General features: G+C 37.5%; 6 protein-coding genes and 1 long non-coding RNA gene across 7 annotated transcripts; 3 read left to right on the plus strand and 4 right to left on the minus strand.

Annotated features, from left to right (window-relative positions):
• Window positions 1-298: 298 nt before the first annotated feature.
• Window positions 299-1,126, minus strand: LOC130743725 (uncharacterized). Its single transcript, XM_057595952.1, has one exon. The coding sequence runs from the start codon at window positions 1,124-1,126 to the stop codon at window positions 299-301; it is 828 nt and encodes a 275-aa protein (XP_057451935.1).
• A 926-nt stretch (window positions 1,127-2,052) lies between these two features.
• On the plus strand, window positions 2,053-3,226 carry LOC130748696 (glutathione S-transferase 3-like). Its single transcript, XM_057601939.1, has 2 exons — window positions 2,053-2,573; window positions 2,760-3,226. The coding sequence occupies exons 1-2, from the start codon at window positions 2,256-2,258 to the stop codon at window positions 3,102-3,104; spliced, it is 663 nt and encodes a 220-aa protein (XP_057457922.1). The 5' UTR covers window positions 2,053-2,255; the 3' UTR covers window positions 3,105-3,226.
• Window positions 3,227-3,364: 138 nt separating this feature from the next.
• LOC130748698 (glutathione S-transferase U23-like) lies at window positions 3,365-4,376 on the minus strand. The gene is made up of 2 exons (XM_057601940.1): window positions 4,062-4,376; window positions 3,365-3,944 (listed from the first exon to the last, which is right to left on the minus strand). Exons 1-2 carry the CDS (start codon window positions 4,374-4,376, stop codon window positions 3,906-3,908), a joined length of 354 nt encoding a protein of 117 aa, XP_057457923.1. The 3' UTR covers window positions 3,365-3,905.
• Window positions 4,377-5,622: 1,246 nt separating this feature from the next.
• Window positions 5,623-5,931, plus strand: LOC130743726 (signal peptidase complex subunit 3A-like). The gene has a single exon (XM_057595954.1). The coding sequence runs from the start codon at window positions 5,623-5,625 to the stop codon at window positions 5,929-5,931; it is 309 nt and encodes a 102-aa protein (XP_057451937.1).
• A 4,124-nt stretch (window positions 5,932-10,055) lies between these two features.
• Window positions 10,056-16,947, plus strand: LOC130743186 (glutathione S-transferase 3-like). Its single transcript, XM_057595325.1, has 3 exons — window positions 10,056-10,442; window positions 14,557-14,724; window positions 16,564-16,947. The coding sequence occupies exons 1-3, from the start codon at window positions 10,296-10,298 to the stop codon at window positions 16,912-16,914; spliced, it is 666 nt and encodes a 221-aa protein (XP_057451308.1). The 5' UTR covers window positions 10,056-10,295; the 3' UTR covers window positions 16,915-16,947.
• LOC130743190 (uncharacterized) lies at window positions 10,939-12,090 on the minus strand. Its single transcript, XM_057595327.1, has 5 exons — window positions 11,923-12,090; window positions 11,701-11,811; window positions 11,544-11,619; window positions 11,370-11,465; window positions 10,939-11,286 (listed from the first exon to the last, which is right to left on the minus strand). Exons 1-5 carry the CDS (start codon window positions 11,970-11,972, stop codon window positions 11,191-11,193), a joined length of 429 nt encoding a protein of 142 aa, XP_057451310.1. The 5' UTR covers window positions 11,973-12,090; the 3' UTR covers window positions 10,939-11,190.
• Window positions 12,298-13,950, minus strand: LOC130743194 (uncharacterized). Its single transcript, XR_009021394.1, has 5 exons — window positions 13,818-13,950; window positions 13,448-13,586; window positions 12,990-13,300; window positions 12,807-12,894; window positions 12,298-12,498 (listed from the first exon to the last, which is right to left on the minus strand). It is a non-coding gene; the product is annotated as an uncharacterized LOC130743194 (long non-coding RNA).
• Window positions 16,948-18,210: the final 1,263 nt, after the last annotated feature.

Below are 18,210 nucleotides of genomic sequence, written 5' to 3' on the forward strand. Positions count from 1 at the left end.
TCTTCCTGGAATTATTTCCCTGCTCTTGTTTGTCACGGATTTGTATACCTGTATTATTTCCCTTCCTAAGCGCACGTTTTCCTCCAGAATTGTATATTTTTTTGCTATCAAAATTAAATGGCAGTGGCTCTTTCCCCATCCTATCCTTTCCCTTCACCTCTTGCTGTGCACTTTTTCCTCCACCTTGGCTACTATCTTCCACTAATTCTACATTAGACAACGTGGCTTTAGTAGGAGGGGGAATTTGAGCATTATCCCCTTGCATAATTTCATCATTATTCGAGTTTAGTTTCTGGTCCTACTCCTCGGTTTCATTTTTCTCCTCTAGTTCCCTTACCTCATCATCTTCCTCCTCTTGTGCATTCTCTTCCTCAGTCTCAAAGTCTTTCTCTTCCTCTCGGTTCCAGTTCTGATTCCGGCGGCCTCCTCCACCAAAATCCCCTTCAGCCCTCATCCATGGTCCGAACTCTGGAACTAGCAGCGCCTCCATCTCACAGTGCTTTTCAATATTATCTAACCGGCCACACCGATAGCAAAAATTTACTAGTTTTTCATACTTGAAACGGACAGCAAACGACTCTCTACCCACCGCTGCTATTTTCTTTCCCTTCCTCAGTGGCGTCTCTACATTGACCCACACTCTGAAGCGTAGGCCAAGCCCAAAGAATTTGTCCCATCCCAGGAAACCGTCGAACGCACCACCCAAAATTCTGGCGAGTTTTTCAGATCTGTACGTGTACGGCAGTCCAAGAGCTTGAACCCATAACGGCACGCGGTTCAGCGGAATTGTGTTCGGATCCACGCTGGTATTGAACACGTTCAGGGCGATCATGAAGCCAGCGAAAAACCAAGGGCTCGATCGGAGGACAAGGTCCCTGGCGCTGGTTGAGATGAACCTGAAAGCAAACAGATTCCCCCCCACATGGCGAACTTCTTCGCAGCTCCTTGATTCCCAAAGCTTCTCCATGCACCTGATGAATCCCACGCGACTGACAGTATGTGGAGCCAGAACTCTTCCAATAAGCCATACATCAGCTACAAGCGTTGGGTCAATCTCCACCTCTCCAATATGCAGAACCTCATCCTCATCACCCGCAAAAACAGAAGGATCATCATTGAGGGCCATGGTAGAAGAGAGCAAACAACAAAAACAACCACGTAAGTGAGCAAAAATAGAAACCCCAAGCAGCGTGAGCCCTGGGGAAAAAGCCAAAACAGAGGGCAACTGGTTACGTCGAAAGCAATATGGTCACAGAAAAACTAGGCGGCGCAGCAAAAACCAAGCGACGACGGCGCTGACTTTGGTGACTCCCAAACCCTAGGAGACATGTTTTTCCGTGCATAGCCTGATGGTTAAAGTATAGCAATATGGCACCTTTCATAAATTTAAGTCATCCTTACTTAAGTAGTCAAGGTTTTATAAATTGTTAATTATCTAGTGTATTTCTATTCAAGCAATAATATTATAATTTCTCCAACTTTCAAGTAAATGGATAAGAAAAAAAAAAGAGTTTAATGGATATGTACTGACAGTGTAAAATGGTTTTACACAGTCATCCAATCAAAGCATGCCACATAGGAGAGATAATTACATTTGACTTTAATTTTAATTAAAAGAATAAGATATTTTTTATTTGGCGGAATTCAATTGAATGTCTGTGTAAAACTATTTTACAATGTCAGTACATATCCATTAAACTCAAAAAAAAAATTAACATCAATTCATTACATGACGTGATACTATCACATAGGCATGGTAATGACAAATCAACAAGCTAAGTTAGCCGAAGTCACCACTACGGCAAGAACCAAAATCAACTATTTTTGTAATTATGTGATGTCTTTCAAAGTTACACCAACAAGAGACAAAAGTTAAACTACACTCCCTCAAAGTTCAATACCACGTACAAACATATCTAACCCAATAGAAATTTCTGGTTAACCTTTATCTAAGTGCATTAGAGATACGTAAGTGCACACGTAATGTAGAGCTTTGTATCAGCCATACAAAATCAGAATATATTCAGATTTGTGTAGATAGTTGGTCTCAATTTTCTTTCTTCAATGAGCCGTGTCATCATTGGTAGTTTGGTACTAGGAAAAAAATAGAAATCATTCCGACGTAAATAAAACTGAAAGAGTCCTTTTTGTCTGTTCTTCGATATCTTCTATATAGTCCACACATTGAATCTCGTAGCAAAGACACAATTTAATTTAGTTCATAATTTGACTAAGATTTTGGTGATTGACAAACGATGGCGGACAAAGTGGTTCTGTTGGATACATGGGCCAGCATGTTTGGTATGAGAGTAAGGATTGCATTGGCTGAAAAGGGTGTTGAGTATGAGTACAAGGAAGAGAATCTCATCAGGAACAAGAGTCCTTTGCTTCTGCAGATGAATCCAGTTCACAAGAAAATCCCAGTTCTCATCCATAATGGCAAACCCATTTGTGAATCTGGAATTATTGTGCAGTACATAGATGAGGTTTGGAAGGGCAAAGCTCCAATCTTACCCTCTGACCCATATGAGAGAGCTCAAGCTAGATTATGGGTGGATTACATTGACAAAAAGGTAGCAGCTTTAGTTTTTGTTTTTGACTAAATTTGTGATTTTATTGATCTGACCCATAAGAGAGCTCAAGCTAGGTTCTGGGCGGATTTTATTGATCAGAAGGTAAGTCGGTAAGAAATTACCAATTAACAATATCCATGTGGTAGAAGGTAATATTAATAAAACTAATATGCTTAAAAATTGCAGGTATATCATGCTTCTAAAAGAGTATGGACTACAGATGGAGATAAAAAAGAGGTGGCAAAGAAGGAGTTCTTTGAGAGCTTAAAGCAATTGGAGGAGGTTCTTGGAGATAAGCCATATTTTGGGGGTGACACGTTTGGGTTTGTGGATGTTGCTCTCATCCCTTTCTATTGTTGGTTTTATACTTATGAGACCTTTGGAGGCTTCAAAGTGGAGGCAGAGTGTCCAAAACTTATTTCATGGGCTAAGAGATGCATGCAGAAAGAAAGTGTATCTAAAACTCTAGCAGATGAGAAGGAAGTGTATGAGTCTGTTTTAGATTACAAGAAGAAATTTGTGCTGAGCTAGTGGACACTGAACACTAGAGTAAACCACATGGTTCAGGTCATTGTGCCTGTTTTTTCAATTGACAAATTCCTGTTGCTTCAAACTTTGTGAATTTCCATTATGCTTCATAGACTTTGTGCACATTTTTGTTTGTCCAACACTCCAACATACTTTTAGTTATATCTAAAGTATGGATCTATATAACTTTGACTTACAAAACAATATGGTGATTCATATGACATCCAAATACATTCAGAACAAGAAAAGAGCGAGCTGCACTAATATAGGGCAAAAAATCACGCTGAAGTCAAAATCACAATGAGTAGCCACAAAAGTTAAGAGAAACTGCTTCAACCCACCGTAATTTTTCACTTTATTCCAAACATGCACTAAGAGAAATATAAGTAGCAAAACCAAGGGCACATCTAAGTGCGGTTTGGTCATATGCCATTATTGAGAACATACTTCAGCTAAGTACTTAGAGGCAATCTTATTCTATCATTCTGCCTCTATTCTCCTTGACGTAAAAGACGTCTCTCTTCAGCAAAACGTTTGATCGTGTTCTCATCTGGAAAAGACTTGGACACACTCTCTTTATCAGTGCACCTCTTGGCCCAAGCAATGATATTGGGATACTGGTTTTCGTCCATGAAAGTTCCACTTAAAGCATTGGTATATAACCAACAAAACAAAGGAACAAGTGCCACATCCACAAAACCAAGGTTCTCTCCACCAAAAAAGGGTTTGTCTCCCAGCTGTTCTTCCAGCAATTTAAGATGCTCAAACAACTCTTTCTTAGCAGCTTCTTTCTCCTCCCCTTCTTCAGTTTTCCAGAATTTGATGGCAACCGTGCACATATATCTGTTTCATAGTGAAGTTTAGTTAAAAAAAGTTAGACAAAGGTAATGTGATAAAGATGAGAAAAGAGACATGATTACAAGTTACAACCATAATCACGAATTCATGATAATGAATCACCTTAGTGTCAATGTAATTAGCCCAGAATCTAGCTTGGGATCTCTGGTAAGGATCAGAAGGCAACAGTGGAGATTGGTGATTCCAAACCTCATCTATATACTCAATAGTAACGAGTGACTCACAGATGGGTTTGCCATTGTGAATGACGACTGGTATTTTCTTATGAATTGGGTTCATTTGTAGGAGTAAAGAGCTCTTGTTGCTGAAGTCCTCTACTCTGTTCTCATACTTGATGCCCTTTTCCTCTAGCGCAATCCGGACCCTCATCCCATAAGGGCTAAGCCAGAAATTCAACAGAATCACCTCATCTTCCATGCTCAGAAAGAATGAAGTTTGGATGTTGTACAGGAGTTTGGCCAGCCAATTTGTAGAGATTATAATGTGGGGTATGATGAAAACTGAATTCCAAGTCGCGGCTTGCGTTCCAAGGTAGACATTGCAGTGTCCGGGCAGGCTTGGCGAGTAGGGTCTAAGACGCACTTTATCCTCAAGTCACGGACCTACCGTCGGGTATGTGGATTGGTCAAAACGTCTCGCCCTGAGATGGGCGGCTCGACCCTACATATAGAGGGTCTAGGGTCCCTCGGCAAGTCCACCTCTAAGGACTTAGAATGAGCCATACATCAAGCAATGATATTATAATTTATCATACTTTCAATTAATTGAAAAAGAAAAACTAAATCACACATTAGTTCATTAAATTAAATGAATGACACTACCACATAGGTATAGTAGTGACAAATCAAAAAGTTAGCCGGAATGTTTTTTTAAAAGTTTCGGTCAATGAGGAACAAAAATCTATCTACTACTTCTTATTCATGAGTTTGGATTTCACTATTCCTACAAAACAACCAATCACATTACGCCATCTGTCCTTATTTTTGTTACTTTTTCAAATTTTGTTTTTCATCTACACCGTTCATCTGATCTTCTTCTTTTTCCTGATTTCCTGTTTTTTGACCTACTTCTACGTCACATGAGTGTACTCTCACCCATCCATTGCAGCTCAGTGTTTCCTCTCCAATGTCGTCATCGTCCGCTGGCTACTTCTATTGCTTGCTCATCCATATCTACAGCTCAGTTTCTCATCTGCTCCCATCAAATCGTGTCTCTGCTTCATTCAATTGCATCATCGCCGACCTTCCGTGTTCAAGGAGGTTTCGCTCGCCGGAAATGGTGGAACCAGCCATATTTCGACAGGTACCTCCATTCACTGTTATTTGTTCATCCTTCTTTCTAAATTCCAGATTTGAGTGCATTCCCAAGGAGCAAATCTCGGATGAGCAATCCTTTGGTCTGTTTCCAGTCTAAATCACTTTAAATGTTACTGATTTAATTTGATTTTTTCATCCACAATCAATGTGAACTTGATTTTTGCAGTAAACATTTTAGGTAGTAGATTTCTCTATAAATACTCCCTATGTGGTGAAGGGAGAGTCATCTACCACCGCCGCTCTCCCTCTCTGAGCGGAGTCATCGTTGGGTCGCAGCGGAAAAAGCCACCAAAATGCATTCATTCAGGTCATGAAGATCAACTGGTTTCAAAAACAGCCCAACGGCAATGACATTGAATATATCAGAAGATTTGCAGTCTCTTTTCTCGTGGAACACAAAACAGGTTTTTGTATTTATAGCTGCTGAATGTGAAACTCCAAAACATTCCTTGAATCAGATATCCTTGTGGGATGGTATCATTCCCTCTAAAAAGCATGCCAAGTTTTGGATCCACACATCAAATAAGTACCACTTCATTGATCAGGGAAGCAATTTGTGTGGTAAAGAATTCAACTTGACTGTGCACTGGCATGTTATGCCAAAGACTGGCAAAATGTTAGCAGATAAAATAGTCATGCCTGAGGAATATAGATGATGATGCCTTCTTGTCATGTTATTGTTTTTGCTGTAACTTTAGCCTTTTCTATAACAGAGATAAAAGGTTACTTTAAAGAGCTAGGCTCAGGGGAAAGGATTTCATGTTTTGGATGTTGGAAATCAATATGATTTGTAACTTTGAACACTTGCACATCCGAAATTTCGTTGTGAGTATTTTCATTCATCCTGCTTTCCCCTATCCCATTTGTACCTTTGTTCAACCATTTGTGTATTTTCACTGATTTCTCTGATGTCTGAAATAGCTGCAGGCTGGAAAAAGTTATCAAACTGAATTGCTTCTAGGGTAAAAGAACCTCATAAGCAGAACTGTGCAATCTTTCAATGGGTTTCCACATATCTAATGCTTTTACTGACATGCTGAATTTATTTTTTAACCTTACCTCCACACCCTTCCATTGAAACAATTTCCCTTTTAACATGAACTCGTGCTCCAGCAAATCACTTTTTGGATCATATTCAGCTCTGCATATCAGTAAAAGATGCAATCATATCTCAGTAATTTAAAATTTGAAATGAAAATAATGCAAATAAATTAGTAATACATGTAAGTCCTTGTGAGTTCATCTAATCTAACACCATGATTGCAGAAAGATACTGAAGTGTGTAGCCACTCTGTCACAAGCATACCACATACATCTGCATAATTAGCATAACCATGCCTCAAGCTATATATTGCAGCTGAAGTTCATCACATATCATTAAAATTACAACTTAAAGGCATTCTATGGCTTAATTTATATAGACTAACCACTACATTATTTAACAAAATGTTTTATGTTTCCTTACTCCTTAGTTTTGAGTACCTTATAACATTTTTTATGTCCTACATCTTATAATTTTCCATGTGCATATGTCCCTCATGGGGGAAATGATGGATGGAATTTTTCATCCATTTTCTAAATTCTGTGAGCATTCTCTCATGCACCTTGTCATCCATAACACTTTTATTTTTATGGTTTCTCCTTCTTTGGTTCTCAGCCTTTATCCCCATCTGCCCATAGAAAATTCAGGTCCAACAATATCACAATGTTTCAAGAAATTTTGTTGAGTAAAGCCTACTGTACATTTCAGGTTGTTGTAGATTGTAGACTGTCCAAGGAGACACCTGGTTGTTTCTGCTATTTAATGTAGAAAACTTGAACCCAAGGCAGTGGAATATATATGTTTTAATTGAATTTTGATAGAAGGAAGTGAGATAGACATCACCACAGTATAGGATAATATACATAGGGAGTAAGGAATTTAATTAGCTTCTTTCAAGTTATTTTTCTACATCATTGGTTGGCTACTTTCATATATTGGTTGGCTACTTTCATGTATAGTTTTGTTCTACTATTTTTTTTAATCTTATTGAGGTAATAAAATGTTGTTGTTCCTCATAGATTCCAAAGGCCTTCAGGAGTAATTTCTTCTTCAATGCTGGGTTTGGAGGCTTTTACAGGAAGTCTTGATGACTTTGGCTTTGAAGATTATCTAAGTTGTAATGATATGAATTTGACTTAATAATGCAGTTGTTGATTTTTTCTTTAAAATCAATACCAAGTTGTTGTACCTTCTCTTTTCGGTGTTTCACTACCAAATGTGTGTGTGTGTGAGAGAGAGAGAGAGAGAGAGAGAGAGAGACATACAGACATAGTTCAGTGACTGTGTTAAAGAATTAGTGAATTAGTTTTGATCCATTAAATTGGCATGTATATTAGGACTAAGTTTATGATGTGGATGAAGTTAAGCAGAAGCTTTTGTGTTCCCACATTTTATTCTCATCTCTATCCTTTCAGGTTGTGCATGATAAGTGTGACTGATGATTCTTTTGATTGATTTTGGTTGAATGACTACAGATAATTATCTTAATGAATTTCTCCGTTCAAGCATACAAATGGCAGAGTTTCACATAATATGGCTTCATTTGAATGAGCTGAAGTTACAGACCTTTGGACATTCTCTTCAATAATATTGATGACATTCATTGTTTGGTGTTGCTTCTTATTGCAAGCTCTTGCTATGCTTATATTTTTTGTGTCGAAAGTAACATATCCTGATGATTGTTGTAGCTCTTTCTTAGTCGATTGTAACACACATCTCTATATGTTTTAAATTTGAGTCTTCACTTCGGACAATGAAACTATATTTATATACCCTCATTCTCATTTATGTATGTAACTTATCTCTTTAAAATACATATCCTCTCTACTTTCCTTGAAGCTTGGCTCTCACTTAAAATTAATGTAAAAAAAAAACTCCAATTCAATTGTACGACAACAACAACGAAAGCTTTATCCAACTAAGGTCGGTTATATGGATCACTCGATCCATTTGTTACTAATTATCTTTATCGTAATTTTTTTTCCCATTGAGATCACTGTGGTTCTTATTATGGGTTCAATTGAAAATCACATAAGGGAGTTTTTAATTTGTAAAAGAAAAGTTTCCGGATAAGTGTTTTCCTTGCTCAGTTTATCAAGTTGCTACTAACTCTTTTCTTTTTTGGTACAAATAAGCTTAAAGAAAACAAAAAGGACCACGCAGCACTAACGCCTCAAGAAGGCGGCACCACGATAGTCATCCGCAAGGAAGGGACGAGCAGCTGGCGGAGGAGAGTCTAAACATCTCAGCCGGCACAAACCACGGGCGCATTCTTTAGCCAAAAAATCAGCCACAGCATTGCCTTCACGAAGTATATGCTCCAACCTCACCAACCAACCCCGCTCTAGCAACTCCTGGATGAGACTCACCACAGCAGTATAAGCATGGAACCGGCCACACCCACGCTCCACAAGCGAGATAGCATGCTGCGAATCAGAAAAAACAATTACTCGACGGAATCCGCGCTCCCAACAAATGCGAAGGCCGTACAGAATCGCCAATAGCTCCGCTTTCAGGATCTCGGACACACCAACAGACGCATAGAACCCAACCTGCCACATGCCCACCGAGTCACGCACCACACCGCCAGAGCCCGCCACCCCAGGGTTTCCAAGCGACGACCCGTCAACATTGAGAGCCACCCAACCATCAGGAGGAGCGCGCCAAGAGACCCAACGAGGTTCATCCGGCACAGCCGACTGACTCTTTTCAAATTAATATGTTTGCTTGCTAATTGTTTTTATTAAATTTTCCATTTCTTGAATTTCTGTTTATTGGTGATGAAAGATTAATTTTACCATTCTACTTTTGAATCTTTCAATTAAATAAATATATAAAAATATTCACGTTTTCAATGAATGAGTCCGAATTTTCCGATGCAACAAAAAAATGAATACGTCCGATGGATGGTCTAATAATATTTTTTACCAATTGTGTTTTATTCTACTAATAAAATTATATATTTTACCATTATCTTGAATTTAAGTTGAATATATAATTGAAATTTTATAAATATATAAATTATAAAATATAAATAAATATTACATGGCACAAGTATTTAGTACTTCTTATTTGTGAGTTTGAATTTCACTATTCCTAAGAAACCACCAATTACGTTGTGCCATCTGACCTAATTTTTTTGCTCTAAGGTTGGGTACTAATTCAATTAACCAACATTTGAGCAACATATATTATATACCTTATTTGTACCTCTTTGTATGAATTATTTGTTTATCTTTTACATGCAAGATTGAGTCGGAAATCACACCCACAAGCTCCATAATAACTGTAAAGAGCGAACCAAACTTAATATTGCAGTGTTAGCCAATTAATGTCTATAAGTAAATGAAACATTGATACATAAAAGGAAGATAATAAGAACATATAAGTGTTCCACTAATTAAAATTGCATGTTTTAGTAAATATATCATTGTATTATTTCATATATATCAAATACTCAATAATTACCTTAAGAAAAATACTCAATAATTATAATTATCAATTAATTTGATAAAAAATTACCCGTGCATCGCACGGGCAAACGGACTCTATCCTAATAAACTTCATTCTCAAAGTTCAATGACCGCACAAACATTACATATCTAACCAATTGAAATTTGTGGCTAACCTTTATCTAAGTGCATTAAAGATTTTGGCAAAAAAAAAAAAGTTGCATTAGAGATACGTAAGTGCAGACGTAATGTAGAGCTTTGAATCAGCCTCACAAAATCAGAATATTTTCAGAATTATGTAGATAGTTGGTCTCTTTTTCTTTCTTCAGTGAGCCGTGTCATTTATACATTGGTAGTTGGTACTAGGAAAAAAACATAGAAATCATGTCCACATAAATATAAATAAAACCGAAAGAGACCTTTTTGTTTGTTCTTCTATATAGTCAACAGTTTAATTTAGTTCATAGCAGACACAATTGAATTTAGTTCACAATTTCCGTTGGATTTTGGTGATTCTTGACAAACCATGGCGGACGAGGTGGTTTTGTTGGATGTCTGGGCCAGCATGTTTGGTATGAGGGTGAGGATTGCATTAGCTGAAAAGGGTGTTGAGTATGAGTACAAGGAAGAGAATCTCAGGAACAAGAGTGATTTGCTTCTGCAAATGAATCCAGTTCACACTACTACAGAAAAGGCTTTTCGTCACGGTTAAAACCGCCCATTCGTCACGGTTTAACCGTGACAATAGAAGGCGTGACAATTGCTCAATTGTCACGGTTAAAGGCGGAACCGTGACAATTGATATGGCTGTTATCACGGTTTGCAAAACGTAACCGTGGCAATAGAGGCCACATATTGTCACGGTTACCTATTTAACCGTGACAATAGAGGCCATATATTGTCACGGTTACCTATTTAACCGTGACAATTGATTAGCCTGTTATCACGGTTTGTAAAGAGTAACCGTGACAATAGGTTCCCTCTATTGCCACGGTTGAGTAAGTAACCGTGGCAATAGGTGGCCTCTATTGCCACGGTTGTAACCGTGACAATAGGTCATACACCTGGTCTGTGAAATTGCTACAGAATTTTTGATTTTTTTCTTTTTACCTGGTGTGTGCATAAATTTTAGTGCGTTTATATTGAAAAATAAATTGCATAAAATCACCAACATTCACATATTCTAGCCAAATTACTCAAATATTCCAACCTTGAATAAGAAAACAATACATTTACACTAATTTGTCCAAAACAATACTAATTGTTGTTGAGAACATACTCTCACAAGAAATTAAACCAAATAGCCAACACTAGCCAGTACAGTACACTGCTTGAACCAAATACTCTAAAATAACATGCAGTGCAGTTCCATACCATAAGTAGCCCATACTCTCACAAGGAATTAAAGCAAATAGCCCACACTAGGCAAAATTCTTTAACACATAAGTAGCCCACTCTTCTTTAATTTCATTTAGTTGATCCTCATCGTAGAAGCCAAATTGACAATCAGAGAAGTACTGCAAAATGATGGTAAAAGTTACAAAATTTAGAGTCACACTTAAAAATAGGAAAAATTAAGAATTTAGTCAAAGTTCCATACCGCTTGTGGAATTGTAGATTTTTTGTGCGCAATTATCTCCTTTAGAAAGCTTAGTACATAGTACCCGCAATCTATATAATTTGTTTGGGCAGGGCACTATAAAAAACAAATATAATATATATCAGTGATTTGGTAGCTAGATCTAATTGTTTTCAGCTATGTAAATTTGTATACCTTTATAGTATTCCATTTGGCTTTGGACCATGTAATCCTCTTGTCATTGCAATTAGCACGGTAGATCATCATTGCACTAACAAATTGAATGAAAAAATCATGATTAAATATGTTGAATAGCATGACTAACATAGCAAGTAGATCTATATAAGCTTACTTATCAAACATCTCTTTCATGACTTTGCGTTGATTCAAACTACCATGTATAGGATCCAAGTAAAATAAGGTCCCTGTAGTGGCATTGATCACAACCAACACCCAATGTGCCCTACAAGCAAGACATGTTAAATTATAATATTAATAAATCAAGTAGCTAATCATATAAATTAATCAAGTAACTATGAATTAATATTTACAAATTTCATCCAATATTTCTCACCCTATATTGACCGGTGCAAGATATAATTGGTTTGGGTGTCCATTTGCCATAATTGCATCCGAAATATATTGGCTTTGATTGGTCAGCCCATGTGCCGTTCGATGAGGACTCAAAAAGGCAAATTTCTCAGTCAAGTTTTCAGCCACACAGTGATCAAATAAGAACCTTAAATAAGAATATACAAATAAAATACAATGTTAAAAAATTGCTTAGATAAGAAAACTAAAAACTTTGTTTTCAGTCAAGTTTAAAAAACAGGTCTGGGAGAACCTATTCAACTCGCGAAACATGTTTTACAGAAGTAGATCATTTACCACTCAACTTGCGAAACATGCATTATGAAATTCCACAGAATATAATGACAGAAAAAGGCAATTTTGCCAAGACTATTATTCCTGCACCTGATCCTAGCAGAAGTTCAGAGACTCCTTCCATATGAGCTCCTTTATATCTTCTTCGTCAAGAGTTGCCTGCTCGAAATCAAAAATTAAAGGAGATGGGCAACTGGGTTCCTCGTTGATCTCATGAAGACTTGCCTTATAAGGGTGATTCAGTAACCTTGGATGAAATCAGCTTCTGAAAATATAGAAACTAAATTGATCAAAGTGATGAAAACTGAAAACCCAGATGAGAAAAATAAGAGGCATGCGTTAGAACTCACAAAGAATAGGAAAAAGAGTAATTTACAAATCAGGAAAATGAAAAGCTAATCTATTAAAAAAAAAGGAATGACACAATGCCACCATTTCTAAACATATGAAATGCAGCATGCACTTTATGACGATTGAAATAAAACGAATTTCACTTTAATGAAGCAATGGCAGAATATTCTCTAAAGTGGCTTTCCTTCTGAAGTATTTATTTATGGATGAATAAAAACATACCAGAAAGATTACACTGTTTCTTGGTGAGCGAGTCTTCAGACAACCCTGTGTTAACATGGGCAATCCTCTCACCAAGTGCAAGAAGTTCCTAGTCAAACCCATCATCAAAGTAATTTAAGATGTTTCAAAGTACATAACAACAATAATTGTAGCACTACAAACGATTGTAAGATGAATAATAACCTCATAGCTCATGTTATCTACGCCCATCCTCATGTCTCTGTGATGGTCAAGAATATTCCTAGAACCATACAGCGATGCTCGCTCAAACGAAGTAGAAGAAGTTAAACTTTTTGTTGCTTATTTTCTCAAAGCGTCCATGGACCTGTGCTTTCTATTCTTACACTTGCACGCATAATAGGTGTAGAATAGAAACTCACAAACCAAATACAAAATGAAATCAGATGTCATTTAAGAACCTCAATAAAAGAGCATGCTACAAATAGAGAAGGGAGAGATAATGGCTCACCTTATTCACCGTCCATTGCCATGCTCTGAATGAAAAAATGATAAATGATGAAATCAAACTCTGAATTCATAACATAAATCAAAACGAAGGAGAAAATCAAATGGCACAGTATGTAAGCTCCAAGAAATAAAGTCACGAACAAACTAAAATTGAAATTACAATGTGAACTAACCTTTTGACCATTGAGTGAGAGCGTGACGACGAGGTGGTGGCTGGCCATGGCCATGACGGAGAAGGGTGATGCGAGGGTGTTAGGCGGAGCTTCTCGCAACTCGCGCGCAAACACACAGAAAAATTAAATGTTTTTCCATCTGAAATTTCAACTTAAGATCACAAAATTCATAAAATTGAAACACACAGAAATCAGAATCAACCTGGTCACTAACTCTACTTGATTCCAATCACAAAAAAAATAGATATTACTAACTAAGTATATCACAAATCACAAGCCTTACAAAAACCCTATATTCCACTGTAAATGATTATCATGATTGAAATGCAAAATTCGTAGAGGTTATTAGGCAAAGAGAGAAAAGAAGGACCTCATAGTCATTTCTGTGAGCACCAGGGACGTCAAGAGCTTCAACATCGAAGGAATCAACTCGAGGACCAGTGCGAATGAGTCTCTGCTCGGTGGTGCCATCATCCTCCTCGTCGGAATCAAGCAGCTGCACAAGAGCACCGTTTCGTCGGCCTCTCAATCACAAATTAGCGTCAAAGCCCCACCTTGATTCCGTGGAGTCCATCGAGTACCCGCGCTCGCCATTGATCTCACCTCTCTCCTCATCCATCAAATCTGGATTGATTCGATTCTACACGGACAGGAACCGAGAACAGGGGGACGTGAGAGGAAAGGACTTCGATGGAAGGGAAGGAGGAACCAGATCCGCGAGTGGATGAGAAGATCCCGTCAAAATACTCCTTTCATCTTTCAGGAACAAGCGGCGCCGGTGGGAGAGAGGGAACGAGTCGATGGAGAGTGGGAGGGAAGGACAGGGAAACGAGAGAGGGACGTGAACAGATCGGAGCTTCGTTGGAACATGTCGATGGAGTGTGGAGAGTGGGATAGAGCGTGGGAGGGAGAGGGTTTGCACAGCTTTAGGGTTTTCTTCTGAAAAAAGTTGGAGAGTGTGTCTATTGTCACAGTCCCTAGAAAAAAATAATAAAATATTGTACTCTATTGCCACGGTTCCGCTTATAACCGTGACAATTGAGCTTTTGCCACGGTTTCGCCTATAACCGTGGCAATTGGGGCGTGGCAAAATGTCATTTCTGTAGTAGTGTCACAAGAAGATCCCAGTTCTCATCCATAATGGCAAACCCATTTGTGAATCTGCAATTATTGTGCAGTACATAGATGAGGTTTGGAAGGACAAAGCTCCAATCTTGCCCTCTGACCCTTATGAGAGAGCTCAAGCTAGATTCTGGGTGGATTACATTGACAAAAAGGTAGCCGCTTTGGATTTTTGTTTTTGTGTAAATTTGTGATTTTTAGCATTTTTTTCTCCTCCATCTTGGTGGGTTCAATTCTAATTTTGGAGATTGGGATTTTATTGTTGCTAGTCTCCATTTTAAACTCTTGATTAGAAGATTTGAATTGAATTTTGCCCTTGATAAAGAAAAAAAAAAAGAGTAAAGTACACTCACCCCCCTCAAGGTTTGTCAGAATTACACTCCACCCCATTCTTATCTAAAATCTACACCCCACCCCATTTTATATAGAGGCAAATTTAGTGACGAAAAATATTCTTCATTAATAATTAGTTATTATTTAAATTCTTAATCAATAATTTCAAAAAATATTTTCAATATAATCAAATAAATTTAAAAATGAAAACATAACAATCCTCCTCATTCTCTCAATCGCGTTCTTCCTCCGTAAATTCACAATGCAAATTCTGCAATAGCACACCTGCCCGATTTACAAACTATATCTCGAACGGTGAAACAAGCTTGTGTTTTCATATTTGGTAATAATTCAATTTTAATCAAAATAATCTCTTTATACTTCCAATTTTCAAAATTGGAATGTAGACTAAAAAAGCAACACAAATGAGTGAAGAAAATAGAGAAACAAAATTAAGAAATATGAAGTGGATCGGAGGTTATTAGAACCCAACGATGCGGTGGAGCATCATTTTTAACAAAATCCAACAATATCTTAAACCAACATAGCGTTCGCTCACAACTTAAAGGGGTGAAATTCACAAGAAGTAGTTGAACAAGTGACTTTAGGGATGTGCGATTCACGTTCTAGGGTTCAGGTCGCAACAAAACTTTGAGGTATGGTGGTGCCATGGGGTTTCACATTGTGGGACAATGGCACCGTATTAAAGGGAGTAAAGGCTTGGTGGTGGCCGTTTGTGGTGAGAAATATGATTTGGAGAAAGATGGGACGTGGACTTAACAAACAGAGTTGATGGTTTTTTTAAATTTAATTTAGTAAAATTATTTTCATAAATTAATGTATGATAGTGGACTTAACAAGCTTGTTTCACCGTGTTCGAGATATAGTTTGTAAATCGGGCAGGTGTGCTATTGCAGAATTTGCATTGTGAATTTACGGAGGAAGAACGCGATTGAGAGAATGAGGAGGATTGTAATGTTTTCATTTTTAAATATATTGGATTATATTGAAAATATTTTTTGAAATTATTGATTAACAATTTAAATAATAACTAATTATTAATGAAGAATATTTTTCGTCACTAAATTTGCCTCTATATAAAATGGGGTGGGGTGTAGATTTTAGATAAGAATGGGGTGGAGTGTAATTCTAACAAACCTTGAGGGGGGTGAGTGTACTTTACTCAAAAAAAAAAATATTACTAGTCTTATTACAAGGTAAAGTAAGCTCCAATATTATGGTATTCTATAGGTCTTCAAAATTGATTTCTCAATCATCGGTTGTGATAAATTACTTTAACTTGTAAATTGAGTCACTCACATTAAAAGAGTTATATCCTAAAGAATCTTGACTCATATAAGTGAAGGGACTCACTTTTGGTGAGTTATCATAGTCATTGACTGAAAAATCAAGAGTTGAGTGTAACATATAGTAGCTCATGTGTAACATATTAGGTTGTTATTTAGATCTAAATAATTGATTTCTCAATCAATCGATGATTATGATAGTTTACATGTATGTTTTGGTGATATTATTTTTCCACAAAATCAATTCTAAGATCTAGAAGTTATGCGGAATTGATTTTGTCTTTAGGATTAATTGCAAAAAGATTTTCAAACATGAGAATGAAATATCATTGAGTTTTGTTATCTTTAATGCAGGTATATGATACTTGGAGGAAAATGTGGCTTTCAGAAGGAGAAGAGCATGAGGCAGGGAAGAAGGAATTGATTTCTATCTTTAAGCTACTAGAGGAGACACTGGGTGACAAATCATTTTATGGGGGTGACACCTTTGGGTTTCTTGATCTTGGTCTGATCCCATTTTATACCTGGTTTTATACTTTTGAGACGTTTGGCAACTTCAAAATGGAAACAGAGTGTCCTAAACTGATGGATTGGGTCAAGAGATGCATGCAGAAAAAGACTGTGTCCAAAACTCTTGCTGATGAGAAGAAGGTCTATGAAGATGTTCTGGGCATGCTGAAAGCAATTCGTGAATCAAATCATTAAAACCTTTTACTTGTTAAATATGGTATTGTAAAATTAGTATTATGTCTTGTGTAATTTTGTGTTGCCTTTTGGTGACAATGGTTTGCTAGACACTTGGGTGTGTCCGACATTTGGAACTTTGTGAGGCATGAATGTTTTATGCTGTGCACTTATGAATTATGATCAATAAATAGCCATTTCATTTGGCATATAATGTTAGATCTCTCACGTTGCTAGATATAATACTCCTATGTGAACTCTGTTTTTACATATTTTATTGGTTAATTTCCGTTATGATTGATCATACCAACACTTATGAATTATGATCAATAAATAGCCATTTCATTTGGCATATAATGTTAGATCTCTCACGTTGCTAGCCATAATACTCCTATGTGAACTCTGTTTTTACATATTTTATTGGTTAATTTCCGTTATGATTGATCATATGGTAGGAAAAATCCTTCCCACCAAGGAACCCTAGCAGAGCTACTCTAGAACAGTGAAGAAAAATAACGAGAAAGATAAATTGTTGGTTGAAGCCGTTTTCTTTGATAGATAGGAAAGTAACAACAGTACAATACTTATACTTGTAAAAATAAAAACCCTACAGTGGTTTCCCATATGTTTGGCTTAATCCAATGTTAGTTAAATTTCCTTACTCCTAATAGATAAAGGCCCAACTGCCTATTTCTTTAAAACAAAGTCTTTCAAATAGTCTAGTTTCTTCCCCTTCCTCTTAGACTTGCGTTTCTGTTTGTTTTTGTGTGCTTGGGCCAGCCCACTGCTACCAATACCTTCCCCTTGAGAAAAAGCCTTGTCCTCAAGGCTAGTTTGATGAGCTGGAACGGGTAGGGTTGGTGAAGGGCGGGTCTCACTGGTTGAGTGAACGAGCTGTGCCGCTTGGGAAGAGATGGATGGTGGATATTTGATGGTAGGGGAATAATCCAAAGGTGAGATGAGGGAGTCCGTTGGGGGTGGAGGACAACTGGGATCAGCTGGTGATTGATGTTGAATGGATGTGGGTCCCGCGTGTGTAATGAGTGAAGGAAAACCCCCTCCGAAGTTGAGTCTCCTGTTAGCACATGGGTTGGCAGGTTTGAAAGAGAAAAGTCAGTGGCATTGCTGGTCAATGTACTTCCACAGTTTAGTTCCAAAGTCTCCTTGTCTAAGTTTGAAGAGTCATTTGATATCACCAAGGTTTTCTCTATACCATTTGGAGTGCTCTTCTCCATTGCTTGGCCCGCCGGAGCAAGATCCAAAACAGTGTCGTCGTCGTCGAGCTCATGGGCCTTCCCTTTGTCACGAGTGCTCGTC

This window comes from Lotus japonicus, chromosome 3, assembly GCF_012489685.1.
Source record: "Lotus japonicus ecotype B-129 chromosome 3, LjGifu_v1.2".
NCBI classification, from domain to species: Eukaryota; Viridiplantae; Streptophyta; class Magnoliopsida; order Fabales; family Fabaceae; genus Lotus; species Lotus japonicus.

Coding starts and splice junctions, on each gene's coding strand:
- LOC130743726 (XM_057595954.1), top strand. CDS start 5,623: ATGACATTGAATATATCAGAAGATTTGCAGTCTCTTTTCTCGTGGAAC.
- LOC130743190 (XM_057595327.1), bottom strand. CDS start 11,972: ATGGCAAATGGACACCCAAACCAATTATATCTTGCACCGGTCAATATA. Junction 11,466..11,543: donor CCAAATGGAATACTATAAAG/GTATACAAATTT, acceptor TGTTTTTTATAG/TGCCCTGCCCAAACAAATTA. Junction 11,287..11,369: donor AATCTACAATTCCACAAGCG/GTATGGAACTTT, acceptor ATCATTTTGCAG/TACTTCTCTGATTGTCAATT.
- LOC130743725 (XM_057595952.1), bottom strand. CDS start 1,126: ATGGCCCTCAATGATGATCCTTCTGTTTTTGCGGGTGATGAGGATGAG.
- LOC130748696 (XM_057601939.1), top strand. CDS start 2,256: ATGGCGGACAAAGTGGTTCTGTTGGATACATGGGCCAGCATGTTTGGT. Junction 2,574..2,759: donor TGGATTACATTGACAAAAAG/GTAGCAGCTTTA, acceptor TAAAAATTGCAG/GTATATCATGCTTCTAAAAG.
- LOC130748698 (XM_057601940.1), bottom strand. CDS start 4,376: ATGGAAGATGAGGTGATTCTGTTGAATTTCTGGCTTAGCCCTTATGGG. Junction 3,945..4,061: donor CTAATTACATTGACACTAAG/GTGATTCATTAT, acceptor ACTATGAAACAG/ATATATGTGCACGGTTGCCA.
- LOC130743186 (XM_057595325.1), top strand. CDS start 10,296: ATGGCGGACGAGGTGGTTTTGTTGGATGTCTGGGCCAGCATGTTTGGT. Junction 10,443..14,556: donor TGCTTCTGCAAATGAATCCA/GTTCACACTACT, acceptor TTTCTGTAGTAG/TGTCACAAGAAGATCCCAGT. Junction 14,725..16,563: donor TGGATTACATTGACAAAAAG/GTAGCCGCTTTG, acceptor TCTTTAATGCAG/GTATATGATACTTGGAGGAA.